This window comes from Electrophorus electricus, chromosome 6 (assembly GCF_013358815.1).
Source record: "Electrophorus electricus isolate fEleEle1 chromosome 6, fEleEle1.pri, whole genome shotgun sequence".
In the NCBI taxonomy this organism is placed as follows: domain Eukaryota; kingdom Metazoa; phylum Chordata; class Actinopteri; order Gymnotiformes; family Gymnotidae; genus Electrophorus; species Electrophorus electricus.
This window is the reverse complement of record NC_049540.1, coordinates 2385366-2412001: the sequence shown is the minus strand read 5'-3', so window position 1 is coordinate 2412001 and position 26636 is coordinate 2385366. Positions and strand designations below refer to the sequence as shown.

The 26636-nt window shown below is 43.2% G+C and overlaps 3 protein-coding genes across 8 annotated transcripts; all 3 read left to right on the top strand.

Annotated features, from left to right (window-relative positions):
- The first annotated feature begins 1575 nt into the window (after positions 1 to 1575).
- Positions 1576 to 13009, top strand: slc8a2a (solute carrier family 8 member 2a). Of its 4 annotated transcripts, XM_035527292.1 has the most exons (13): positions 1576 to 1885; positions 2954 to 3091; positions 4410 to 4637; positions 4845 to 5126; positions 5602 to 6048; positions 6266 to 6615; positions 8146 to 8249; positions 10345 to 10362; positions 10855 to 10964; positions 11478 to 11561; positions 12009 to 12108; positions 12211 to 12483; positions 12626 to 13009. In XM_035527292.1, the coding sequence occupies exons 1-13, from the start codon at positions 1595 to 1597 to the stop codon at positions 13000 to 13002; spliced, it is 2802 nt and encodes a 933-aa protein (XP_035383185.1). In that variant the 5' UTR covers positions 1576 to 1594; the 3' UTR covers positions 13003 to 13009. The 4 variants fall into 4 exon arrangements, with proteins under 4 accessions (XP_035383185.1, XP_035383186.1, XP_035383187.1 ...); XM_035527293.1 differs by lacking the exon at positions 10345 to 10362; XM_035527294.1 differs by lacking the exon at positions 11478 to 11561.
- A 1127-nt stretch (positions 13010 to 14136) lies between these two features.
- On the top strand, positions 14137 to 19436 carry srsf7a (serine and arginine rich splicing factor 7a). 3 transcript variants are annotated; one of them, XM_027032700.2, is made up of 8 exons: positions 14137 to 14416; positions 15394 to 15609; positions 15870 to 16049; positions 16404 to 16466; positions 16764 to 16802; positions 17215 to 17328; positions 17588 to 17704; positions 18585 to 19436. In XM_027032700.2, exons 2-8 carry the CDS (start codon positions 15401 to 15403, stop codon positions 18634 to 18636), a joined length of 774 nt encoding a protein of 257 aa, XP_026888501.1. In that variant the 5' UTR covers positions 14137 to 14416; positions 15394 to 15400; the 3' UTR covers positions 18637 to 19436. The 3 variants fall into 3 exon arrangements, with proteins under 3 accessions (XP_026888501.1, XP_026888502.1, XP_026888500.1); XM_027032701.2 differs by having other exon boundaries at positions 14139 to 14198; XM_027032699.2 differs by lacking the exon at positions 14137 to 14416 and adding an exon at positions 14423 to 14506.
- An 867-nt stretch (positions 19437 to 20303) lies between these two features.
- Positions 20304 to 26538, top strand: kptn (kaptin (actin binding protein)). Its single transcript, XM_027032694.2, has 12 exons — positions 20304 to 20641; positions 20725 to 20807; positions 20960 to 21044; positions 21586 to 21640; positions 22086 to 22164; positions 22527 to 22600; positions 22735 to 22841; positions 23005 to 23100; positions 23467 to 23545; positions 24417 to 24552; positions 24755 to 24928; positions 25488 to 26538. Exons 1-12 carry the CDS (start codon positions 20431 to 20433, stop codon positions 25563 to 25565), a joined length of 1257 nt encoding a protein of 418 aa, XP_026888495.2. The 5' UTR covers positions 20304 to 20430; the 3' UTR covers positions 25566 to 26538.
- Positions 26539 to 26636: the final 98 nt, after the last annotated feature.

Genomic DNA, 26636 nt, shown 5'->3' with positions numbered 1-26636 from the left:
ACTATTTGCCATGAATACTATTGTGTGTGGGTGGGTGAGTGCATGTATGCGCATGCGCGCCTGTGCATGTGTGTGTGTGTAATATTAACCGGTAAAAGGTGCTAACTCCCCCTAAGTTGTCAGAGCCTCATGTGTAAACCAATCTGACCAATCACTTATCGCCGACACTGACAGACGAGCACAGTGTCACTGTAGTAACCTGAGATTAGCTGTAGCGCCATAAGTGATCATGCCCACACAAACACACACACACATACAAATGTCTACTGCTCATGGTAAGTGCTGAGTACAAACATACCTGTTTCATCATAGTACTATAAAATATGGATCATAAAAGTAGACTCAGAAGTTGTTTGCAGCTATAATCTGTGTGTGTGTGTGAGAGAGAGAGAGATAGAGAGAGAGAGTGTGTTTATAATCTCTGATCCATGTGTTTGTGCATGCATGTTTTCTCTTAGGTGTGAATGTGTATGTGAGTGTGTGTGTGAGTGTGAGTGTGTATGTGGGTGCGTGTGGATGAGATTGACAGAAGCAGCGAAAAATCAACAGTAGGTCACATTTCACTTTCCAAGCTCTGCTATGGTTACCTGTACTCTTTGCAATCCTACACCACAAACAAACATTAACACACACACACACACACACACACATACAATATGCAGGTGTAATAGTTACATGCATGCACTCATGTCAGAGTGACACACAAACTACTACTGTGCTCCTTTAGCTCAGCTACCAAGAGCACGGTGTCTGTGAGCAGGTACTGCCCCGGTGTTCACATACATTTCTGGAACTGCTATAATATATATAAATACATATATACTCTGCACCTATGGAACTGTGTATTGAACTGAGATTTGCATAAATGCTACAATTATCTATCTTTATGAAACTGTGATTTGCATAAATGAAGGAGTATTGGGGGGAAGATTTGTGAGGGCAGCAAGGTTGAAGGAAGGGAGATGGTGTGTGGAGGGTATTGAGGTGTGTGGAGGACAAGGCCCTGATCGTTATCACACTGTTCAAAGCAAAGAACAGATGCAGAGGGGCAGGGGTAAATATGGAAGTCAATTTATTTCAGAGCCACTCACACACACACCCGCACATACACACACACCGGCACACACACACACACACACACACACACAAACACACATGCCCGCACAATGAAATGGAAAAGAGAAAGGAGTTATGTAGTTTCCATCTTTATTTACTTTGTGTGTATATGTGTCTTTGTAGAAGAATCTTTTACTGGCATGCAGTATAGCTTCTTTGTCCAAAATGAAATTGTTCTTACATTCAGTAGTTCTTTCTCTTGACACATCCCTCCCTGCACCCTCACAGATGACCATTAAAGCCCAGTGTCTAACCAGCCTTGCCTCTCTGGGAATCCAGGTTTGGTGGTTCCTACCCCTCTCCACTTCATGTCTGTGGTCACTTTCTGTATTCTGTTTTTGTTTGTTCAGATGTGTCTCTTATTTCTCTCTCTGTCTCTCTCTCTCTCTCTCTCTCTCTCTCTCTCTCTCTCTCTCTCTCCCTCTCTTTCTCCCAACCCAGGAGGAGACTCCCCCCACCACCACCTCATCTCCTGGTCATGGCTGGGTCTCCTCTTCTCTTCCTGCTCTCCCTCCTGCTGTCAGCTGGAGCATGCGTGTGCACCGGCGATCCCGGGAACAGTAGTGGGGGCGGGGCCAAGCAAGGCTGCTTCGAGAAGGTACAGTGCAGCAGGGGCATACTGCTGCCCGTCTGGATGCCCCAGGACCCGTCCCTCGGCGAACAGGTGGCACGTGCCATCGTCTACTTCCTGAGCCTGCTCTACATGTTCCTGGGTGTGTCCATAATCGCTGACCGATTCATGGCTGCCATCGAGGTCATCACCTCACAGGTATTGGATTGGATTCAAGGGTCTCACACACACACACACACACACACAATCACGGAAACACGCAGACATCCATTAAATGGCTAAGATTCCATTTTCTGTCTATCTGATCTTTTTTATATAAACTAGAGCTACACACCTTGCCCCTACACTCACTGGCCTCTGTGTGAGGCACACCAAGGCCTTACAGGTGTGTTTTACGAGTGTATGGTTAGAGCCTGTAGCCCAAGTGTTGCTAAATACAATTAATCAGCGTCGTCCTACTGTCACTGCTCAGCGTTTGTCACTGCTCAGTTTGGGGTTAATTTTATTCTCAGACACAATTTGTGATCAACCCACTACCCTGTTCATCACTGGACACTGTCGTACATGAGGACAAGACTGCTGAAGAAGAGCTGTTTAGGGGTGGACCATTTTCAATAGGGCATGAGCTCTGGTGTAACAGTGGCATGACTGTGTGTTCAGCTGGTTCAGGTTTACTATCCCTGCAGTGTTGCATCAGTGTTTACACATGTCAGTGTCACTGCTATGCTCAGAGTCAGCAGTAGCCTTAAGGAACCCCAACACTACCAGTGTTCAGACACACAACACATGAAGGACTGGAGGAACCCCAACACTACCAGTGTTCAGACACAGAACACATGAAGGACTGGAGGAACCCAACAATACCAGTGTTCAGACACAGAACACATGAAGGACTGGAGGAACCCCAACAATACCAGTGTTCAGACACAAAACACATGAAGGACTGGAGGAACCCCAACACTACCAGTGTTCAGACACAGAACACATGAAGGACTAGAGGAACCCAACAATACCAGTGTTCAGACACAGAACACATGAAGGAATGAAGGAGTCCTATGAATTTGGTGCTTCCTTTATCTTGTTCTACCAAGTGACTGCATCTAGCAGCACATGGGCTGTAAACTCTCACTACACTCTAATTATACATTATAACAACTGCAAAGCGTTTCTAAGAAAGTGGCTAGTAACGTATATACCATAATTAACATCAAATGATATGTACCATAATTTATGATACATACCATAATTTGTGTGTGTGTTGTATAGGAGAAACAGGTGATGGTTACAGGTCCAAATGGGGAAAAGACAGAGGTGACGGTACGGATTTGGAATGAGACTGTATCCAACCTCACTCTGATGGCACTGGGCTCCTCTGCCCCGGAGATACTACTGTCAGTTATTGAGGTACACACACACACACACACACACACACACACACACACACACACACACACACACACACACACACACACACACACAGACATCAATTACAGACAGACACAAACACATAGACCTGTATTATTCACATATATGTCATGTACACATGAGATACTGTCAATCACAGAACAGCTCAACCCACAACAAACACACACACTCACACACTTACCATATGCCTCTGTCATGTATGTGTGAGATCTTGTCAATCATAAAGCAATATTCCTTTCTCACTCGGTTTCTGTTTCTCTCACTCACACACACCTATCTACTCACACACACACACACACACACACACACACACACACACACACACACACACACACACACACACACACACACACAAGAAGTTCTATTTAGACCTTTTGGGCTCTTTTTCCATATGGAAAAAAGAGTGACATCTTCACACACTTTCTTACCAATTATTAACTCTATGCATTCTCAACATTTTGAGAACACTTTTCTTTCTGCAAAGATTAATTTTTTCACAATGTAAAACATTGCCAGCTTTTCAGGATGTTCCAAATCAGTGAGGAAAGAGACTTTCCCAACACTGTTTGTGAATGCTTGTTAATCTTTCAAAAACCTTTCTCACTACTTTTGGTAATGTTAATGGCCCTTCTTTCCATTTCACAGGAGAGTCTGAGGAATCACTCTTCTGTCTGCTTTACTCTGCTGCCCCCTTGAGTTTTGGCTTGAGTTTTGGCCACTGCAGCCTCTGCTCTTGCACACTATTCCACTGATTTCTGCTGTATTCTACTGCCCCTTCCAGAGACTCTGCTTTCTCCAGCTGAACCGTGCACACATTATGTTTGCATCACTTGTCATTTGCTGTCCTTCCTCCTATTTAATTCTTTAATTTAATTAATCACAGCATCGTTTCTCAGTCCAATCCAGGACAAACAGTCCATATCTTTGGCCTGACCTTTGGTCTCTGTACAACTGTAGATATTCAGAGCACTTAACTGGTTAATTTTAGGCATGTAATGAGCTGGGAGAGAGCAAAAAACGTGGACCGTCTCAGAACCTGATCTGAAGGGGTTTGGGAAATTATGCGTTCAGCACGTTCTGTACGATAATTCCACTGGCCCGTCTGTGTTCTTCCAGAGTCCACTGCCCTCTACAGATGCTGAGCTGACCCTGACCCAGATGTGTGGGTCTGATAGGCTAGTCATTCCTGCAGGTGTAACAGCTGTTATGATGAGTTGTAGTAGCTGTATAAGCATATGTATGTCCTTTTGATGGTATGTTGCAGTATTGTGTGTACACGTGCATCTTTTGTGGGCAGGTCTGTGGCCATGGCTTTGAGTCTGGTGAGCTTGGTCCTGGCACCATTGTGGGCAGTGCTGCCTTTAACATGTTCGTCATCATCGGTATCTGTGTGTGGGTGATCCCCGATGGCGAGGTGAGGAAGATCAAACACCTGCGGGTGTTCTTCGTCACGGCCTCCTGGAGTATCTTTGCCTACATCTGGCTCTTCCTCATCCTCTCTGTCTTCTCACCGGGCGTCGTGCAGGTGGGGGTCTACAAATTCATAAGGTGTTTTTGGGAAGGACACAGTTACATGCAGTACATGCTGTCATGTGTGTGCATGTGTATGTGTATGCATGTGTGTGTGAGTGTGTGTGTATGTGTGTGGGTTTGTGTGTTGCAGGTGTGGGAATTACTACTCACTCTCCTCTTCTTCCCTGTGTGTGTGTGTGTGTGTGTATGTGTGTTGCAGGTGTGGGAAGCACTGCTCACTCTCCTCTTCTTCCCTGTGTGTGTGTTGATGGCATGGATCGCAGACCGCCGGCTTCTCTTCTACAAATACCTACACCGCCGTTACCGTGCCGATAAACGGCATGGCATCATTGTGGAGACGGAGGGTGAACTGACACCCAAAGGTGTCGATGTCATCATGGAAGGGAAATACCACGGCAACGCCAATAGCTCCACCAGCAACTCCACCGTCAATGCTGTGAATGTGGAGTCTGGCAAAGAGGCAGAGCAGGATCGTGAGGAGGTCAGAGAAATTGGGGGGAGAGGGGGAGAGAGGGAGAGAGAAGGAGAGAGCAAGGGTGTGGGAGTGAGAGAAAGGGAAAAGATGCAGAGAGCAAAGGGAATAGACAACTAGAAAGGGAGAGAGGCAGAGAGGGAGGGATAGAAGGAGAAAGAGAGAGGCAAAGAGAAGGAAAGGGTGTGGCAGGGTGTTGAAATGGTGGACTGGAGAAGGAAATGCTTTAAATGAGCTTTAAATGAGTTAAGTTCTAATCATCTCCTTCTAGTAGGAGACCAGATTTTCTCAGGTTTGGTTCAAACATTGCTGGTGCATATCTGAAATGGCTCTTTACCGTGGCTGTGATGTTGCTGAAATGTTTCTGAATGTCCTTTGACGTTTGTTGAGCTGTGAAGTACTCATGCTGTCTTAAAGTTGCAGAACAGTTGCCCAAATGTTGCACAGGTGCTTTCTTGAAGCGTGTGCATTTGCTTGGCCGCAGGTGATCCGGACGCTGCGAGAGCTGAGGCAGAAGCACCCAGAGAAGGACTTGGATGATCTGATCGAGTTAGCCAACTACGCTGGCCTGCAGAAGCAGAAGAAGAGCCGCGCTTTCTATCGTGTGCAAGCCACACGCATGATGATTGGTGCTGGCAACGTGCTGAAGAAGCACACGGCAGCCGAGCAGGCCAAACGGGCCTCGGGGGTCGTCGCCGGTGGTGATGACCTGTCGACCTGTGCTCACGTGTCCTTCGAGGAGGCGCAGTACCGCTGCAGTGAGAACTGCGGCAAGGTCAGCCTGTGGGTGGAGCTCAAGGGTGGGGGCGGGGCCGAGACATTCCAAGTGGACTACCGGACGGAGAACGGCTCGGCCAGTGCGGGTGTGGACTACGACTACTGTGAGGGGACGCTGGTGTTCCAGCCCGGAGACGAGAGGAAGGAGATAAAGGTGTGCCAGGGAGGGATTGTGTGCTCATGCAGTGTGTGTCTATGTAAGGGTGTGAAGAATAGTAAGGTGATGGATCGTGTGTGTTTGTTTATTACATACACATATAAGTGTTGGGTCTGTTGGGGTGTGTGTTTGTGTGTGTGTGTGTGTGTGTGTGTATGTGTTTGTGTGTGTGTGTGTGTGTGTGTGTGTGTGTGTGTGTATGTGTGTGTTATAGGTGGGCATAATAGATGATGATGTTTTCGAAGAGGACGAGCACTTTTTTGTCCGTCTCTCGAACCTGCGAAAGGCTGAAGGTGGGGCCAGCACAGAGGACGCCCAATTGGTGGAGCCCCTGGTTACCACGGTGACGATCCTGGATGACGACCATGCAGGCATCTTCTCATTTGGGTGTGGGGAGCTGTGTGTGGCCGAGAACTCGGGCTTGGTGGAAATCGCTGTGCAGCGGGACTCAGGGGTGCGCGGGACCGTCACTGTGCCATACCACACGGAGGATGGCTCAGCGCGACAGGGCATAGATTACGAACACACACAAGGGGAGTTGGAGTTCACCAACGAGCAGACCTGGTACACACACACACACTCACACACACATACACAAGGGGAGCTGGAGTTCACCAATGAGCAGCCCAGATACACGCACACACTCACACACAAATGGGCACCCAGACACACAGGCAAGGAGCTAGAATTATCAGCTCTGGTTTACACAGACACACACACACATGGGGAGACAGAGTTCACCAAAGAGCAAACCTGGTACACACACACACACACACATACACAGATGCAGATGCAGACATACAGTCACTAATGTGCTCCGTTCGATGTGTCTATTCTTTACAGTGTATCTTTAACAGATGCTAACTGAGATGGGCTATGAGAATTTTGCTTGTGTGTGTGTGTGTGTGTGTGTGTGTGTGTGTGTGAGAGAGAGAGAGAGAGAGAGAGTGTGTGTTTTATTGGTAGTATAGCATTTAGAGTTTACTTCTTCCATTTAATGATGGACACAGTTAAAGAGTTTTCTTCAGTGATGGAGCCACTACACTACATTGGAAACCACTACCAATAACAGACATAACAGTAATCTTTACTCTCTCATCTTCAGACAGGAACAGCTTGTCAACTACTAGAGGTCTTTAGGTCATTAGAGACCAAGACCTCACAAAGGTACTACTGGCAAAGACCACTGGGTTAGGGGGCCTTTCACATGAAGGTTAGTCGCAATCTGATTGGCTGTGTGTGCAAATGAAAAAGAAGCAAGCTGATTCACAAGCTGCAGCCGATCTGCATGTCAGATGCACATTTTCATCCACTAAACAGGTATTTGTATGATCTCTTGGAAATCAAGGCTAGTGCAACAGTCTATTCAAATGACTTAAAAGCAACAATAACGTGATATTCATGTCGGGGTTGGATCCTCTAAAGTAGACACATTCTGTGTGATGAGCAATGTGGATTTTTGTCTAAGACCATTGGTAATTGAATGGTATAGTCATCAGTTGCGGGCAGGTCTTGTATGGCAGATATCCGGTAGTTTGTGGTAATCGTATTATAGTTGTCTGTAGTTATGGTATTTATTTGGTAGGTTTGTGGTAGTTGTGGTAATCATATTTTAGTGGTCTATAGTTTTGTGGTAGTTTGTGGTAATCGTATTATAGTTGTCTGTAGTTATGGTAGTTATTTGGTAGGTTTGTGGTAGTTGTGGTAGTTGTAATTGTCTGTAGCTATGGTAGAATGAATGGTTATTGGGTACTCTCAGGGTTTTGTTTCTGTGTATGTCCATTTTATTTATTTCTTGTGTGTGTGTGTGTGTGTGTGTGTGTGTGTGTGTGTGTGTGTGTGTGTGTGTGTGTGTGTGTGTGTGTGTGTGTGTGCGCGCACATCTCTGTACGTTTAAGTATTGATGCAGGTTGTGTTTTGATGTGATTTAGATGAGAGGGTCTCAGAGGTTATATCCTAAGTAAGCATGTGTACTCGCTTTGATCGGTGGATGTGTGTGTGTGTGTGTGTGTGTGTGTGTGTGTGTGTGTGTGTGTGTGTGTGGGTGTGGGTGTGGGTGTGGGTGGGTGTGGGTGTGGGTGTGCGTGTGTGCAGTAAAACATTTCAGGTACGCATCATCAATGTCCAGGAATATGAAAAGAGAGAAAACTTCTACATTGTCCTTGAAGAACCTAGATGGCTTAAAAGAGGAATTTCAGGTATGTCTGCTTTCTTGTGTGTGTGTGTGTGTGTGTGTGTGTGTGTGTGTGTGTGTGTGTATACACTGCCTGGCCAAAAAAAAAGGTCACCACCTGGATTTAACTAAGCAAATAGGTAAGAGCCTCCCATTGGATAATTACTGCATGGGTGATTATGTTTCAGCAGGCAACAAGTTATTTAACCCCTTACTGATGCAGTGAGTAGCTTCTCATTTGTTAAACAACCATGTCGAAAGACACATCCTGTGGTCGTGGAAAAGATGTTAATCTGTTTCAGAAGGGTCAAATTATTGGCATGCATCAAGCAGAGAAACATCTAAGGAGATTGCTGAAACTACTAAAATTGGGTTAAGAACTGTCCAACGCATTATTAAAAAGTGGAAGGACAGTGGGGAAACATCATCTTCGAGGAAGGAATGTGGTCAGAAAAAAAATCTTGAATGATCGTGATTGGCAATCACTTAAACGTGTGGTGAAATCAAATCATAGAAAAACAACAGTAGAACTCAGGGATATGTTTAATAGTGAAAGTAAGAGCATTTTCAAATGCACCATGTGAAGGGAACTCAAGGGATTGGGATTAAACAGCTTTGTAGCCTTAAGAAAACCACTTGTCAGTGAGGCTAACTGGCCAAAATGGCTTTAGTTTGCTAGGGAGCATAAAGATTGGATTCTGGAGCAATGGAAGGTCAAGTGGTCTGATGAGTCCAGATTTACGCTGTTCCAGAGTGATGGGCACATCAGGGTAAGAAGAGAGGCGGCTGAAGTGATGAACCCATCATGCCTAGTGCCTACCGTACAAGCCTGTGGGGGCAGTGCTATGATCTGGGGTTGCTGCAGTTGCTCAGGTTCAGCAATGTTATGTGCCCAAAGAATGAGGTCAGCGGACTACCTGAATATACTGAACGACCAGGTTATTCCATCAATGGATTTTTTCTTCCCTGATGGCACGGGAATATTCCAAGATGACAATGCCAGGATTCATCAGGCTCAGATTGTGAAAGAGTGGTTCAGGGAGCATGACATATAATTTTTACACATGGATTGGCCACCAAAGAGTGCAGACCTGAACCCCATTGAGAATCTTTGGGATGTGCTGGAGAAGACTTTGCGCAGTGGTCCAAATCTCCCATCATCAATACAAGATCTTGGGGAAAAATTAAAGCAACTCTGGACAGAAATAAATGTTTTGACATTGCAGAAGCTTGTGGAAATGATGCCACAGTGAATGCGTGCCGTAATCAAAGCTAAAGGCAGAGCAATGAAATATTAGAGTGTGTGACCTTTGTGCATATATCTGAGCATGCATGTGTGCATGGAAGTGTAAGTGTGTTTGTGTGTGCATATGTGTGTGTTTGCATGTGTGTGTAACAATGAAAGGGAGATGGAGAGAGTGAAACCATGAAATGTTTTGAGGTAGGTACAGAAGGGAGATTTAATTTATTAAGAGTATCGTGTTTCAGTCAGTAACCTTTCTCTCAACCCATGTCAGACACAAACACACATGCATGTGTGCATGCTTGCACACACGCACACACACACACACACACACACACAGACGCACACACACACACATACATACACATTCACATATACAGTCTCCAGTTTCAGAAGTGAAAACAGAGGACACACAATCTGTCTTGCACATGTATTCAAAGTGTGTGTGGGTCAATGAGGTAATGTCTCAACACGTGTCTCACACACACACGCACGTGTACACAAGAACATGCCCACACACATTAAAACATACCAAACACACACAAATGTGGGAGTGTGGGTGAGTAAGGTAATTTAACACTAGTTGTACACAGCAGCAGTTGGCCTATAACCTCTAACCATACACTTACACTGGTTTTCTAATAAAGAAATGTTTCTAATAAAGTGAATGGTGAGTGTAATAATATAATAATAATAATAATAATAATAATAATCTTCTAATAATAATAACTAACTTCTTACTTGTTTGATTAATTCACTTTTTGATGAATCCTTTTGCTAATTGACTCATTGACTCATTTATTCAGCAATCATTCATAGATTCATGTATTTACACACTGATTCACTGATTTGTTTATTGATTTGTGTTCTGCTGCAGATTTACTGCTGAGTCAGGGTAAGATCTGTACTGGGACATATAAACCCTTACCTTAATCTTAGAATTCAGATGTTTGTTCATCCAATTAAGTTCTTTACTCTGGATTATATTACATTAGAAATCATCATTATAAATGTTGTGACATTGTATCTGTTGTTTTCCATATTGTGAAAAGAAAGTATAAATTCAGCTACGAGCAATGCTCTTCCTTCATAGAATCTCATAAAATCTCACATAATCTTACTCTGGGAAGTGTGTAATTATTTTATTGAATTTTGTGAATATTTATATTATGGGCAGATTAAGAAATGCATCTCTCTTTCACTTTCTTGTATAAGTCATTGTCTTTTTGGTAGGCGAAAGTTATAATAAAAGTTATGGAGTCTTCTGGAATTACTTACTTCCTCTCTATTTCTTCCTCTCTGACACACTTATTTCTCTCCTTCTTCCTCACCCTGTGTCACTCTCCCTCTCCCACTCTGTCTCGTTACCTCTACTCCCTCCCCACAGGATCTACCCCAGAGGCAGAGGAGGCGAGGAGGATAGCTGAAAAGGGGAAGCCCATTCTGGGCGAACACATCAGGCTGGAGGTCATCATTGAGGAGAGCATGGCCTTTAAGGTACACTCACACTCACACTCACACACACACACACTCACACACACTCACACACACTCACACTCACACACCCACACCCACACACACTCACACTCACACACACACACACACACCTTGCCAGTCCACGTATATGTGCCTGGTGATTATTTTTGCCGCTGTGGATACGCATACCAAATCAATGCCAAAAAAATGACCTGTCCTTCCCAGAGGAAAAGTGATGGGGTAGAATAGACATTAGAAAAGTTGAGTTCAGATGTTTATGGTATGTTTGTTTCATTGATTGATTGGTTTTCATTCAAATTGCCCACAGAACTGTGAATAAGGAAGAAAATATCTCTTGTAATAGAAAAGAGGAAGGGGAGCGCACATGCTGAATGAGATGCAGCCCTGCAGATATCACTGGCTTCTCATATGACACAGTATTAATGGAGCTAGTCCTGACCCTTTATGGGAGGCCTGTATATGTGTGCATTACTGCAGGGTTTTGTGCTAACGCTTCACCGTCCTCTCCTATAGATCCGCCAGGGAATGGCACCCAATGGCACTTTAGACCCGGTACAGGAGGCTCCACCCCTCCGCATGAGACGTGTTCTTCGATTGGTCAGACCTTTTATAACACTCTCATTGATTGGAAGCTTTTAAATCTCACCTGCGTCCACAGGACGCTGTGATTGGGCTGCTGAATTAAAGCACCAAACAATCAGAGTCACTTGCTTTTACTGGTCAACGTATCAGCATCGGTGATCAGCCAATGACATTTTTCTTTCATTCTTTCTATCTGAAATGATGGAACACACTTCTGCTGATGTCAGCTGTTACTGATTCCTCCATTCACTTCTTCTGAATTCATTTCGTGTTTGTCTCTTTACTCTTCTCCTCAGATTGTGTGTTCAGTTATTGTGCTCTTTGTGTGCATTTGTGTAGGTGGAGATTCTGTAATTTTATATCATCATAGCTCAGAGAGGATAAACTCATGTGATCTCACACTCATCACGTTTGTGTATGTTTTGTATGGGGGTGTATCTGTGTGTGGGGTGATGTGTGCAGAACACTGTTGATCGTCTGTTGAAGGACACCAATCTGGCTGAGGTGATTGGCTCTCACTCATGGAAAGAGCAGTTCATTGACGCTGTTACTGTCAGTGCAGGTACTTTGTGTGTGTGTGTGTGTGAGGGAGGGAAAGAGGAAGAGCGAGCGAGAGAAAGAGAAAGTCAGTAACACTCTTTATTCTTCCATGTCTTCTGTTCAGGAGATGGAGATGAAGCAGAGCAGGGGCAGGCACGGGAGCCATCTTGTTGCGACTACTTCATGCACACCATGACGGTGTTCTGGAAGGTTCTGTTTGCATTTGTCCCTCCCACAGAGTATTGGAAGGGCTGGGCGTGCTTCATCGTATCCATCCTCATCATCGGATTACTCACGGCTATCATCGGGGACCTGGCCTCCCACTTTGGCTGCACTGTGGGACTCCGAGACACCGTCACTGCTGTGGTGTTCGTTGCCCTGGGTACTTCCATACCAGGTGTGTGTGTGTGTGTGTGTGTGTGTGTGTGTGTGTGTGTGTGACTTGTGCCTGTGGGTTTTAATGGAAAGAAACTTTGAATTAATTGAATTGTTCTTCTAAATGTCTTCTTTCTCCATCTCTGTCGCTCTTTCTCTCTCAGACACTTTTGCGAGTAAAGTGGCTGCGATTCAGGACCAGTACGCTGACGCCTGTGTGGGGAATGTAACTGGTAGCAACGCTGTCAACGTGTTCCTGGGGATCGGCGTGGCCTGGTCGATCTCAGCCATGTACTGGGAGGTCAAGGGTCAGTCATTCAAAGTGAACCCGGGCTCGCTGGCTTTCTCCGTCACCCTCTTCACTATCTGCGCGATTATCAGCATGAGTGTGCTCATGCTGCGGCGACGCCCATCAGTGGGCGGGGAACTGGGCGGGCCCAAAGCCACCAAGATTCTGACCTCAATGTTCTTCATTGGACTCTGGTTGCTCTATATAACCTTTTCTAGCCTAGAGGCTTATTGCCACATCACAGGCTTCTGAAGAACTGAAGAACCAAACACACACACACACACACACACACACACACACACACACACACACACACACTCTATATATATATATATATATATATATATATATATATATATATATATATATATATATATATAAAATCACCGATGCAGAGAAATTCTCTCTCACACAGTTGTTCATTCATGTATAGATACACATGAAAAAAAAAAATGCCTCCAGTCACAAGAATAGCTAAATCAATAGCTAAGCAGTGCTAACCTTTGTGAATCACTCTTAAGATGTCAGTAATGTTTCATGACATAGAGTACAAAAAGATACGTAAGCACTTATTTAATGCATGCACAGTAAAGGAGAGAGGGAGACAGACACACAGAGAGAGAGAGAGAGAGAGAGAGAGAGAGAGAGTGAGTGAGAGTGAGAGTGAGAGTGAGTGAAGCCATATGGAGGGCAAACCATGGTACACTCTTGTCAGTGAAACCTTGGGGCGATAGACTCTGAATTTGGACCCCATCCGCACTGACAGTGGAAATGACAGCACACTGACTATGTTCACTCTATGACCTCATCAGAGAGGTCCCCATTTAATAGCCTGATACACCTGGATGTTGTCCATTGGGAGAGAATGAATTCCAAAAATAATAATACAAATTATATTACTGACATTCAGAAATGAACATTGCTGATGTCACTAAAGGACTCATGGGATAGTGAATGAAATCATAACTGTTTATTCTAACACTAAAGTATTACTAACACTATTGATGTATAATGTTATCATATTTATTCACTTAGTAATGGGTATATTACTAAAAATGCGTAAACCACACTAATGAGTATACTTAAATATTAATATACTGAAATCATACCAAAATGTCTTCTGTTAGGTTAAAGTTACAGTTACAGATGAGTTTAAAAAAAAAAGTTTTAATAAGCGCTCATATCTTTCACGGCTACGCGTATTGTCCTTTAACATGCATTCAAAAATGAAAGACCTGACAATTGTATCATGGCGCCATCGTTTCATAAATGCGTGAACAATAAAGATTAAACGCGCCTTTATTCCTCGAGAACCAATGATATTGTTACCTTGCGAATACCCCGCCTCCTTCATTAAAGCGAAGGAAACGTCGTCAGACTCGCGCGCTTACTGGACCGCTGCTTACGCTTCCGGGAAGAAAGCGCGTGACGCTCGCCACGATAAGTAGGTGAGAAAAAACCTTTACTACGATTTTAGCATCGTCGCGCGCAAATGAGGCTTTTGTTCCGTTTCCTTCTGCCGAATAAACCGGGTCCAGAAATGTTCTGAGTTGTGAGGAAAAAGTCACTGCGCCCTCGACCGATAAAGGTTTAGTCGGAGTCGCGCGATCAACCGGAAGGACGTCCCACGCGCCGTCTCGCGGAACCGAGGCCGACTAGCGTCACAGTGAGTATGCTAGCACGCGAGGTTTGAATATCGCATCGGCTCTGAGAAACTGAGGAGAACTTGAGCGTGTTTTGTCATTTTCGCACGTCGGTGAGAATGTTTTCCCTCTGTACGGAATCACAGTTCCTGGCGCTTTTTTTTATTTCCAAGGTTTTTTTTAACTTGAAGGGAGCGTGTGAGGAACAAAGAGACTCTTAGCCAGTTAGCTAAGCGTAGCTTAGCTAGCGGCCTGTACTTCTCGCGCACTTTTTTGCTGGTTTTATTAGCTCGCCGCGTGCTAACCGGCAAGCAAGAAGTTCACAGTTGTTTCCGAGCGGTGCAAATGGATATTATATTATTTATAGCATTATATGCTTGCGAATAACGTGGAGGCTTGTATCTGCCTTAGTAGCTTAAGAACCACAGTGGGCTAGCTAGCGTTAGCTAGTTAGTTAGCAAGTAGTAAAGTTCTCCTCGCTTGCATGCTAGCTAGCTAGTTCACGGAATGAACTTAAATGAATGTCTGTTAGTAAATAGTGTAACTGTAGAACGCTGGCCAAGTTATCTGGCTGTTTCGCTTGGTCGTGGTTTATCCCGTTAAGCTATGATTAGTTGAATTATAAAACAAGCGTTGGAATTTAATATAGGAAACCCTATCTAGGAGATTTATTTGGAATACACGTCTGGTTTTAAAACCTAATAGCTATTCGACTTACAGAAAATATTAGGACTAATTTAATAATCGCGCGTTTCTCTACAAGAGGGAGCGTCGAGTGCTTTCACTAACGTTGCTTTGGTTCATGAGCTTCGGCGCCCTTTGGTCATGGCTGTGAACTGAATTTGCCCCATTAAGTGCACGTGTGTTATGTTACACAGAACATCTGCATATAGATGTTATGATAAAAGACCCGAGTTTGCGGAGTGCAGACTGAGCGCCGTCAATGGGTATGTTTTGTTTTCCCTGCAATGCATGCAGTTCACACTGGTTCGGGTTGCAGGTTCGAGATGTCATACTCTTCGCGGAGTTCCCTTGACTGTAAGGTCTATGTTGGTGACCTGGGCAACGGTGCTGCCAAGGGTGAACTAGAGAGAGCGTTCAGCTACTATGGGCCCCTGCGCAGCGTGTGGGTAGCACGCAACCCACCTGGCTTTGCTTTCGTCGAGTACGAAGACTCCAGAGATGCAGAGGATGCTGTGAAAGGAATGGATGGAAAGTAAGTTGGCTTGATTTCCATCTGCCTACATATCCCACAGTTGATCCCATTCCTGGGTCAGTTGATCTCCAACCCTGACTTCTTCAAGGAGATCTGAGGCTGATTGCATTTATGTCCTTGTTCAAGGAATTGTTCAGATTTTATTATAATGGGGACTTATCCAGCTGAGTGATAAATGCTGCTTTGTGAAGTACTCACTAGTGGACATGTTCTGGCGTTCTTGCTGGTCCCTACTTACTACTCGTCCCTCCTTCCCCCAGAGTGCTGTGTGGGACCCGCATCCGTGTGGAGATGTCAAACGGAATGTCACGGAAGTCCCGCTTTGGGCGGCCCAGCCGACGACAGTTCGATCCCAATGACCGTTGCTACCAGTGTGGAGAGATGGGACACTATGCCTACGACTGCTATCGCTACAGCAAGAGAGGCAGTCGACGCAGCAGGTATGAGCACTTGTTTAATATAAACCTATCTGCTGTCTGTATTGGGTACATGCATTCTGCACCTACACTCACTTGCCACTGCTTTAGGTACACCTGTCTTACAGGTGTGTTTTATAGGTGTGTGCTTACAGGCTGTAGACCATCTGTTGGCAAACAACCTTTTTGTCTTGCTGGTCTGCTGTCTGGTATTGACTGACTGGGTGATCCTGAACCGTTCTGTGATGCTAACATTGTAGGTGCATGATGGTGTCTCTTGGACTGGTGTGAGCACATTAACCACAGCTGCAGTCTGCACACTGTCGCTGTGGTCCAGATAAAACAATGGACCCGATTTAAAAACTTTCTCCTTGGCAGGTCCCGCTCTCGTTCCAGATCCCGTGGACGGCGCTACCACTCCCGCAGCCGTAGCAATGAAAGGTAAGTCTAATATGCTCCTCCCTGCACTGCTGACATCAAAAGGATTTCCCCATTACTTTTCAAGGCACACAGGGAGATTTTCCTTCCCGCTAATTAAGAGTCTAGACCTGGATTCCTGATGGGTGGCTTCCTGGTGTGCCAGTAAAGGCGTTGGATCAATAAAATCTAATCGATCGGGATGAGATGAATGGAATTACCGCGGGTATTCGGTAGGGCTTTGAGTCCAATTTCGGAGCCTAGGCACTAACGTGTGTCTTTGTGCCTCTGTTCATGTCCCTGGTTTGGTCTGTCTGGCAGAAGGTACCGTTCCCCATCATACTCCAGACGAAGGAGCCGGTAAGTAAGGATATTGTGCCAACCCCACTCTGGCATAGTGAAAGGGGATCACGGGCATTGGGTTACTGAAACCTCTGGAACATCATACATTTCAGGTTATGGAATTTTGAAAATGTCTAAGAGGATTTGACAATTTTGGGGGTCAAGTCATGGAATATTTGGGGATTTTTTGTTTCTAGCATCCTTACATTTTAGTTGCCATTTACCAAAATGTTATTTGCATATATTAAGTTTTTATAGTTGTTTGATTTTTACAAAGGCATCCTGTTTCTGTTCATTAGAGGTGCTGGAAATTCAGCTTTATAGTTAAGTCAGGGAGCCCTGGGTCAGTGATTACTGTAGACACTAGTGGTATGATGTTGTGTTGGTAAAGCAACAACTTTAACAACTTTGGTGTGGGTTTGTGATTTAGATCGGCGTCTGCTGGCCGCTCCAGATCCAGAACCCCAGTTCGCCGCTCTCGCTCACCTGTGCGCCGGTCCAGAAGTCCAGCCAGGAGGTCCAGAACACCAGTCCGCAGGAGGAGGTAACATGCACGGACAGAGAACATGCTCTTTCTGCAAGCTGCGCTAATGAAACTCGATTTTTATTTAAACTAATTTGTGCTGTTGTCTTGATTTGACCTGTCAAGTGACTTCTACAAAGTATTTAGTCCAAATTCAGTATTAAGAAGAAAATAATTTCTTTGCAGTAATTTTATCTGCAGGTTGCTTCATGTTAGGTATTTTAGTAATTGAGGAGTGTCTGGCATGTGTGCTAATATTTCTGTCTTTCTGTCTGAACAGTCGCTCTCGTTCCCGCTCTCGTTCCCGCTCTGGTTCCAGACAGAAAGCACGTAGTGCTTCCCGGTCCAGATCCAGGTCCAGATCCCGCTCTCGTTCCCACAGCAACAAAAAAGACAGGTGAGGCTGTCTTGTTCTTTACAACCTCACATGCCCTTCACACTTGCCACTCCCTCTTTATGGAAAGTAGTGTTTTCAACCACCAGTCAAAGTTCTAATGTCCTTTTACTCTTCTCAAAGTAGGAGAGAATTGTAAGAAAATTTTGCTTGGAATAAAAGCAATTAGAAAATGAGAACACTGTCACTGATGCAAAGCACCAAAGCTATTTCAGTATTAAGTGGCCCCTTGTGGAGAATTTTATTTTTAGTGTAAACATTAGTGTCAGTCAAGTCCATAAAAGTAAAAATAAAAGTACAATAAAAAATGTATATTGGTGTACAAATGATATTTAACAGTACATTAGTTTTACTGTTTAAAAGACATGAATGTTTGGCGGCACTGATGCATCATTATTTCCATATGCATCAGTATTCAAACTAGATATTCACTTGCTCTAAATAGCATGGGTCAGTGAACCTCGACATGCTACTGCCATAACTGCACATGTCCAAACTGTTTAGCATGTTGTTAATGCAATGTTGAGCTGATTGCTCCCCCTAGATGGGACCTGCACATGTTTGAACACGATTTATTTTGAGTAATTCTTCCCAGTTTGGGTGTCTGTTTGTTTTGGTTACGTTATCCAAACTGGAAGATTTGTGCTGCCCTCCAGTTGCGTCTAGTTTCAAAAGGCATAATGTCTAGCTACGTGGATTGACTCTCGACCTCCTGTGCTGGCAGTGGTGTAAGAGGAATACTGAGAAGATGGAGTTTAAAAAAAAAAACCCCACCTTTTTATAAAGAGGGAGAGATGATTGTGTCCTACTGAACAAGTTGTGTAATGGAGATACTCAGCAGTACAAGGGAATGGTTTACAGACAAAATTGTGTGTGTGTGTAGCCGTTCTAGGTCCGCGAGTCCGAGAGAGAGTCCACCAAGAGTCGCTGACTGATCTGAAGTGCTGACCTCATCTTCACATGTCTCTGTTCATCTCCATTCTCACCTCATTGTGCATTGGTGCTTGAGGTGCATCTTAACCCCGCCCCAAATAAAACAATAGTGCCCTCTGCTGGCCTCTCCTTCAGCTGTAGTGTTAGTTTCATTATGAATTTGGTTGTTTTAATATTAGTTTCATTGGAGTGTCTCTACACCCCCCCCCCCCCCCAGTGGTTTTCTACTGCCATTTTTAAGCCACGCATCATTCTCTTTAAAACATTAATGTTTTAAATAATTTTAAACTTTTTTTAGTTTCTGTTCCAATACTGTATTATGATTTTAGGCTACTGGAACAGTCAGCTGAGCTGTGAAGGTTCAGTTTATCAAATAGGATGAATGAGCTATGATTGGTTGAAGCTATGCTGAAAGTAAATAGCCATCCACTGCCCTTTGGATATTTTTTTTTTTTTTTTTTAATGCATTGAGTCTTTCCACACTGTTTTGTTGCTCAAGCCGAAGATGCTTATTGGAATTGGACAGTTTTCCAATAAATACTATGAATGTCATGTACCCTTCTGATTTTTTCACAGTAAATGTCTCCAAGTCACCATCTTTTTCTTCAGGCATCTGTGGAAATGGTTCTAAAGCAATTTAGCAGGACAATGTTTGCGCCCCAAACGGTTACCCATGTACAGCTCCATAATGCTTCAACGGCATCAGAACCATCATACAATAAATGCATATTAAAGGGCTCATGAGTGCACATGTTAGAGCTCTTGTACATTTTTTAAATAAAATACACACAAGTTACTTTTATTTTGTTTATCTTCAGTAGTGTTTTACATTAGTTTGTGTTTTGTAGTTTTATATATGAATAAACGTGCTTTCCAGCTGAATAGCTGAAATTATTTTGTGGGTGTGAGCCATTTGCCCAGCATTATGTGCATATATGGACTATTAAATATAAAGGTATACTAAAGGTTTCCCAAAGGAGTGGACCGTGTACATCACCTGTGCTCTGTCCAAAACATCTTTTAGAAACCTTGTATCCTGTGCATGTATGTATGGATATGAAATTTCAGTTTGTTTTTCTCAAGAGAATATTTGCTGTTTACTACACTTTTATATATCATACATACACCCATAAGCCTTATTAAAACCACCTGCCTAATCTTGTGGCGGTCCCCTCTGACCCATGAGGTTCTGAAGTTGTCCTGTGGTGTCTTGTACCAAGATATTAGCAGTAGATCCTTTAAATCTTAGGTTGTGAGGTGGGAGGCTCCATTGATTAAACTTGTTTTTCCAGCACATCCCACAGATGCTCGATTGGACTGAGATCTGGAGAACTTGGAGCACACCTTGATCACAATCTGGCCTTTGTCAAAACTACCCAGGTCCTTACACCTACATTTTTCATGCTTCCTGTACATGAACTACACGAACAGACTATTTGCAGCACTTGCAGCCTAATATGTCACCCTCTGTCAGGTGCCACTGTAACGAGATCAATGTTATTCACTTAACCTCTCAGTGGTTTCTCTGTTGAGACGCATCGGTGTAATGACGGGACTCTCCACCATAAAGGTCCCCTTCCACAGAGTTTCCGGCGTTGTCTGATGACGCAAAGGTTTTGATTGGTCAGAAAGCCGAATGCTTTAAGATAATTGGTTCGGTTCACTGCTGACCCAGCCCCAAACCGGATGTTTTGACGCTAGTGGAGAAAGAAAGGTGAAATGTAAATTCAAATACATATTTACACATCTTCTAACAATTTCACACATCTTCTGAACAATTTCGTTCATTTAACAAAATGCTACCTGTTGTGGACACTTTATGCCCGTTTGTTGAAGACAGCTTTAGTCGCTTTCCATCTCAGAGCAACATATACGGGCTCTGCCAAGCGGGTGACCAAGAGTTGCTGGCCGCTACACTGAAAGGGAAAGTAGTTTCTTTTAGGTACCAAGACGTCCAGCATAAAATCCGACCGGTGGCCAAAGAGGTGCAGTTCACGTACATCCCAGGTATACTCATTTTCACCCTTTATACAACGCTGTTAGCTACATATTTACTTTTGTAAGCGTTTAATTGATCTTATTTTTCACAGTGGATGCTGAGATCGTTTCTATCGACGCGTTCAACAAATGTCCCCCAAACCGAGGGCTGGTCGTGGGAATCACCTTCATCAAGGTGGGTTCGAGTGGTTGGGATACCGGGAGTGCTTACATATGTCCTATCTTTTTTTATTAAAAACAGAATACAACCACAGTGTTGGGGGACACAAACATCCCTGTTATGGTCTGCCTTCGTTAGCCATTAATTTTCTCATTATCCCTCCATAGGACTCGGGCGACAAAGCCACTCCATTCCTGAATATATACTGTGACTATGAGCCGGGGTCAGAGTTCAATCTGGAATCCATTGCCCGTGGGTTTCTTGCATCAAAACTCATCTTACTAGGATAGACTGTTCATTGAAACATGCTCATTGTCCTAGGGTAGACTGCTCAGTTACTATTGTGTAGTCTGGATACACCCACTTGGATTATGTCGTCTCTAAAAACAGTTCACTAATTGCCATTCTATCCATTTTCAAATGCTGATTTTAAAGTTTCTATTACCATAGTCATAAAAGAGAACATAACTGTAAATTTGCCCTGAAACCTAACTTTGATCCCGACAGTGAATTTCTGCTCTCTCCAGCAGTGTGCCATTTTTTTCAGTCTGAACATCAGTATGCTGCTGGAATGCCCCGTTGAAGTTCTGGAAAGCCAGATCCACAATCCTCACAATGGACTTGACAATTAGCAAACAAGTTGATTAAGGTGTATGAGAGCAGAGATAATGCTGACATGCCCAGGGTTCTAGATTTTGGGTTCTAGACAGGGACATAAGTGGTAGCATGGCAGCACAGTGATTAGAGAGGAAAGCGATTAGCGAGTAAGAGAAACGTCTTGTGTTCCTCACAGAGAGCTGCCTTAACCTGGAGCTACAGTTCACGCCCTTCCAGCTCTACCACACTGAGTGAGTATGCACTTTGCAGAGTGAGCATGAACAGAGCGAGCACACGCCACATGTGTTCTGATCAGCTACAGACGTGGTTAGTGTGTACTTTTAAAACCATGTGCACCTAGATGTGAGTGAGTGCTCAAGTGTACACCGACTAAGTATGCATCTTGTTGAAGGACACTCTGTGGGAGTGTTCACTTGGCATAAACTCGACGGCATGTTCTCTTAGAGAGAATGTGTGCACACTACATAACATGAGTGTGCACTACATCTCAATAATGACACCATTGTAGTGTTTATCTTGTGTTTTACATAAGAACAAATACAGTTGGATTGATAATCAACTATTATAACAGTTACAATCATGTGGTATTAATATGGTACTGTGCTACTGGCTTTAATTACCTTTAATATATAGGTGTTTCTTTCCATGTTTGTGTTGTATCATGATGGGTTACAGGCTACAACATGGGGAAGGTCTGAAAGAGACAGTGTTTCTGCTCAGTGGACATGACCAGCGCATACACCTCTACAAAGAGGCAGGTGCTGTGTGCGTGCGGGTGCGGGTGCGCGTGTGTGTGTGTGCATGCATGCGTGTGTGCGTGTGGGGGTTCTTATCTATGTATGTGTCTCCCACTCTGTGATACTTGTCTCAGGATGGATTAAGACTTTGACATGTGGAAGGAACACCTAGTCTGTAGCTGACTGACAGTCTTTCTTCAAACTTTTTTTCTTGTACTTGTCTCTCTCTGGAATTGTATAATTTTTATTTGATTTGTTAAATTACCACAGCACATTACTCTGTGACTGGTTGAATTACACCCCCCCCCCCACGTGTCTCTGATTGGATGAATAATACCTCCCTGTGTCTGTGATTGGTTGAACTCTCTCTGACTGGTAGAATGCTTCATTGCACCAGTTTGAAGAGCAGCCAGTGGAGAGGTTCTTCCCTGAACTTAAGGACCTGCCTAGCAAGTATGTGATGGTGTGTGTTTGAATAAATTAATTCATAGGAAATGTGATTGTGTTAGTAAAACGGTGGTTGATTTAATTCATTACTGAAAAATACGAAAAAAGCACTAACTGTACGGTGTGTTTGTGTTCTGCAGTGTGTTGTGGCTGGATGTTTTGAGTATTGACAGTGGACGTCGTCTCACAGCCTATGGATGTCAGAATGGTTGTGTTGGGCTTGCTCTTGTAGATCAGAAAGAAACAGGTAACACACACACACTTTGTTGCTCTGCTCATTTTAAATTGCATCATGTTTCCATACTAATATGTATGGTATAGCTATACGTTCATTCACAAATAAGAAGATTAAATAATTGCATGTGTGTGTGTGTCTGTGTGTGTGTGTGTGTGTGTGTGTGTTTTAACAGAAATTCTCCAGAGTTGGCGTCTGCAGCAGGACAGTCCTGTATCCACTGTCTTACTGTTTCCTCTGAAGCTAGCACACTATGATAGTAACACCAGTGGTGTGTGTGTGTGTGTGTATTTGCCATGTTGGTGTATGGGTGTTTGTACCATTTTGGTGGTTGAATGGTAGGATTCTTTTGTCAAATGTTAGTGTGCAGTAGTGTCATTGTTCTCTGTAAATGTGTGTTGTTGGTGTGTGTATGGTAACATCATTGCCCCTTTTTTGTATGTATTTGTGTGCTGCAGTGTATTTTTCCTGTGTGGGTGTGTGGTGGTGTGTCCTCTGTAAGTGTGTGTGTATGGTGTGTTTGTTCCATGTTTGTTCCATATGCATGGACCAGGTAGTGTGTTTGTTCCATTTGCATGTGTATAGGTGAACTTGCTGTACTTGTGCTGTATATCTGATTGCTGTGTTTGGTCTCCAGAGTCTCAGGCAGATCAACATCAGGTGATAGAATACAATCTGTTAGTTACAAGCACTATTGAGATGGCTGTGGTGTACAGGTGAGAGTTATGTATTTGTGTTTGTGTGTAACATAGTAAGGCTGGACGATTAATCAAATTTTTATCGTTATCTCGATAAAGTTTTTCACAATACATACATCAAAAGGACTTTGATAACACTGGGAAAAAGCTCCACTCAAACTGCATTACATGTGGGCAGCAACAGAGTGAACCCTTCACAATGCCATTCTAGCTACTTTCAAATGGAACAAAACCTTTATCATTACTTAAAGTACAACCACAATCAACGGTACGAGGAGTGTTGAACAAAAAATGGCCTGACATGATCAGTTCTGCTTCACATCGAGATGTAAAACAAAGCGCCATTACGCAAAGTGTTAAGCATGCCCACTATATGATTTGGGCTCCTGGTATCACAAAGAAATACCAGATGATATCACAAGACTACGTGGCTAAAGCAATGTTAAGAATGGCTAGAATAAAAAGAATTTGCACATATTAAGTAAAATAGATAAATGCTACAGGATTCCACCACAAACTCATGTCACCACTCCAGGAGATTAGTGGTGCAAACGTGTACAGTTAGAACTAAAACAAGAGGAATTCTTTGTTTTTAGTTCTTTTACATATTATCTATTGTTGATTAAACCTGCAAAATAGTTTGAATTATTCTTGGTTCATTTAAAAAAAATAAAAAATGTCATAAATACTATCTATTTTTTTCAAGATCTGAATCTGTAACTGCTTGGATATGCACTGAAATTCTCTATTTTAACAGAATTTAATTTCATAATTTCACATCAATATTGGGATATCTAAAAATGTTATGGCACCTTACGTTTTTGCCATATAATTTATCCCAAAATCATGCTCTCTCTGTGTGTGGGTGTGGGGGTGTGGGTGTATTTAGAGATGTGGAGCGAAGTGGTGTGAGCAGGCCAGTGTGTTTAGCAGACAGTGATCAGTGTGACGCAGTACTGTGTGCCATCCTTATCGATCTGGATTTTGATGGACAACCAGAGGTGTTGCTAGGAACATATGGACAGGTACAAACACACTCACTCCCATACACTCACCTCATTCCTGAGAAAACGTTTTATGGATAATACTGCTCTTATAGAATATAAGATTCTGAATTATGTGAAAAATTTCAGTAAATTGTGTACTTTCCCATATAAAGGCAACAGAATTTTACATGACAGTTTGGCTTTATTTGAGCCAGTCACACCCTTGCTTTGGCTTCCACAGGACTTGCTGTGCTACAAATTTCAGCAGTCAATAGGAGAAACAGAGGGGCAGTTCCAGCTGCTGTGGAGACGGAGCTTCAGAAGCCCCCTGCTGTCAATTATTTATCTGGACCTCACAGGGGATGGACTTAAAGAACTAGCCGTTCTCACTATAAAAGGACTGCACATATTACAGGTGTGTTCATTCATTCATGCACTCATTCATTTTTTCAGTCCCTTGAGGAAAATGTAGCATATTTGAATTAAAAACATAGTAAAATCCTCACTCTAGATTTGACTAAACATTCCCATTGCTACTGTAGGAGTTGCCCTGGTATACTATCAGGCTGTGTCTCAAGATGCATACTTGCATTCCCATAGCCACACACACTAACAATCGTCATGTTAAGTGGACTTATATTCTTAATAGTTTGTTCTTTGTAGAATTCAAGTATGCTTTTATTTATTTAAATGTGAGAAAGTGTGGTGAGTGTTTTACATTGTGTGTTTCTGTAAGTGTAAATGTGATGGTACTCTTGCAACTGCTGTTGTAGTTTTGGAGAGTCTCTGTTACTGATGTACCCAGCATAGTGTAGTAAGATGTAATGATTTCTGCAAGACTTAACCAGCACATACAAATAAACCAACCAACCAACCAAAACACCCCCAGCATCATTCCTTGTAGGATTACATCTCAGTAATGTGTAATGTGTGTTTATTCTTGTTCTTTTCCTTACGCCTCTGTCTCCCTACAGCACAGTCTCATCAGTACAGCTGACCTTGTTCTGCAGCGATTGGCTAACAGGGTGACGAAGCTATCTGCTACTACCTAGGACCAGCCAATTGCAAACCAGGATGGTGAATGGGTAAAAGCTTTCACCAGTAAAGGGCACAATAGTTCAAATGTAAAATGGACTGATCCAAGAATGTGTACTAGTTTGAATTCTCTAGAATTAATGTGAATAGCCATGTATAGAGAAGGGAGAAGACTTTACGTAAGCCATGGTGTCTCCAACTGTCTTCCTGGAGTTCCTTCCTGCAGACTAGCCCTGCCCCAAACACAACACACCTGTTTCAGCTAGCTCTTTATTAGCTTTTTGTGTTGGTTTTGGGGTACAGCTAAAAATCACTACTACTTGACATTTGCCTATCACTCATTATGAAACTGGAAAAACGTACCAACCTGCTGTTTTATTTGTGTGTCTGTTCTAGAGGATGTGACTGTAGGTAGTCTATCCAGGTCCCTGTGTGTTGCTAGTTAGTGTTAGGTTCTTAAATGATAATGGGCTCCAACTGAAAGCAGAGGTAAACTGGGTGTGTGTGCCTGAAGTTTCTCAAAGGCAACTGCTTGTTTAATCCAGCTTTGTATTTCATGTGCAAGTGTGTCTATATTATGTATGGTGATGAGCTTGTGCCTTTGGTTGCTGGCCATCATGTCAATGTGGGGAAAAAAATCAGATATTAACCAAACAACACAGACCCAACATTGCCCACTGTATTATAATGCTATTTTTTAAAAACCAGAAACTCAGGCTGAGGCCTATCTAAAATCCTTCATTAGTCAAATTTTGAAGCACAACAACCTTACCCCTGTATAAATGCATTTCAGCCATGTTAATTTGGCTTTTTACTGCCTTTATTTGTTTTGATAAATTCAGTTTATAATGATGACAGATTAGCCTATTAGTTTTATATAAATCAAATTAACTGAAAAAATAAAAGTAAAAGCTGCAATGGTACATTTTACACTTAAAGAACTAAGAATTGAGTGTTCAGTACTCAATAAAAGAAAAAGACATTACTGCAGTCTTGTGTGTGTAAGCATATATATGTCAGTCTGGAAACACCATGTACTACCACTTAACCATTTTACACTCCTTACAAGCTGTCCAAGCACAGAGAGA

Bases quoted from the DNA above. Each gene is read 5' to 3' on its own strand.
- slc8a2a (XM_035527292.1), top strand. From the start codon at position 1,595: ATGGCTGGGTCTCCTCTTCTCTTCCTGCTCTCCCTCCTGCTGTCAGCT. The intron at 10,965-11,477 runs GTACACTCACAC...CCTCTCCTATAG, and splicing joins AGGAGAGCATGGCCTTTAAG to ATCCGCCAGGGAATGGCACC. The intron at 12,484-12,625 runs GTGTGTGTGTGT...TTTCTCTCTCAG, and splicing joins CCTGGGTACTTCCATACCAG to ACACTTTTGCGAGTAAAGTG.
- srsf7a (XM_027032700.2), top strand. From the start codon at position 15,401: ATGTCATACTCTTCGCGGAGTTCCCTTGACTGTAAGGTCTATGTTGGT. The intron at 16,050-16,403 runs GTATGAGCACTT...TCTCCTTGGCAG, and splicing joins AGAGGCAGTCGACGCAGCAG to GTCCCGCTCTCGTTCCAGAT. The intron at 17,329-17,587 runs GTAACATGCACG...CTGTCTGAACAG, and splicing joins ACACCAGTCCGCAGGAGGAG to TCGCTCTCGTTCCCGCTCTC.
- kptn (XM_027032694.2), top strand. From the start codon at position 20,431: ATGCTACCTGTTGTGGACACTTTATGCCCGTTTGTTGAAGACAGCTTT. The intron at 20,642-20,724 runs GTATACTCATTT...TATTTTTCACAG, and splicing joins GCAGTTCACGTACATCCCAG to TGGATGCTGAGATCGTTTCT. The intron at 21,641-22,085 runs GTGAGTATGCAC...GATGGGTTACAG, and splicing joins TTCCAGCTCTACCACACTGA to GCTACAACATGGGGAAGGTC.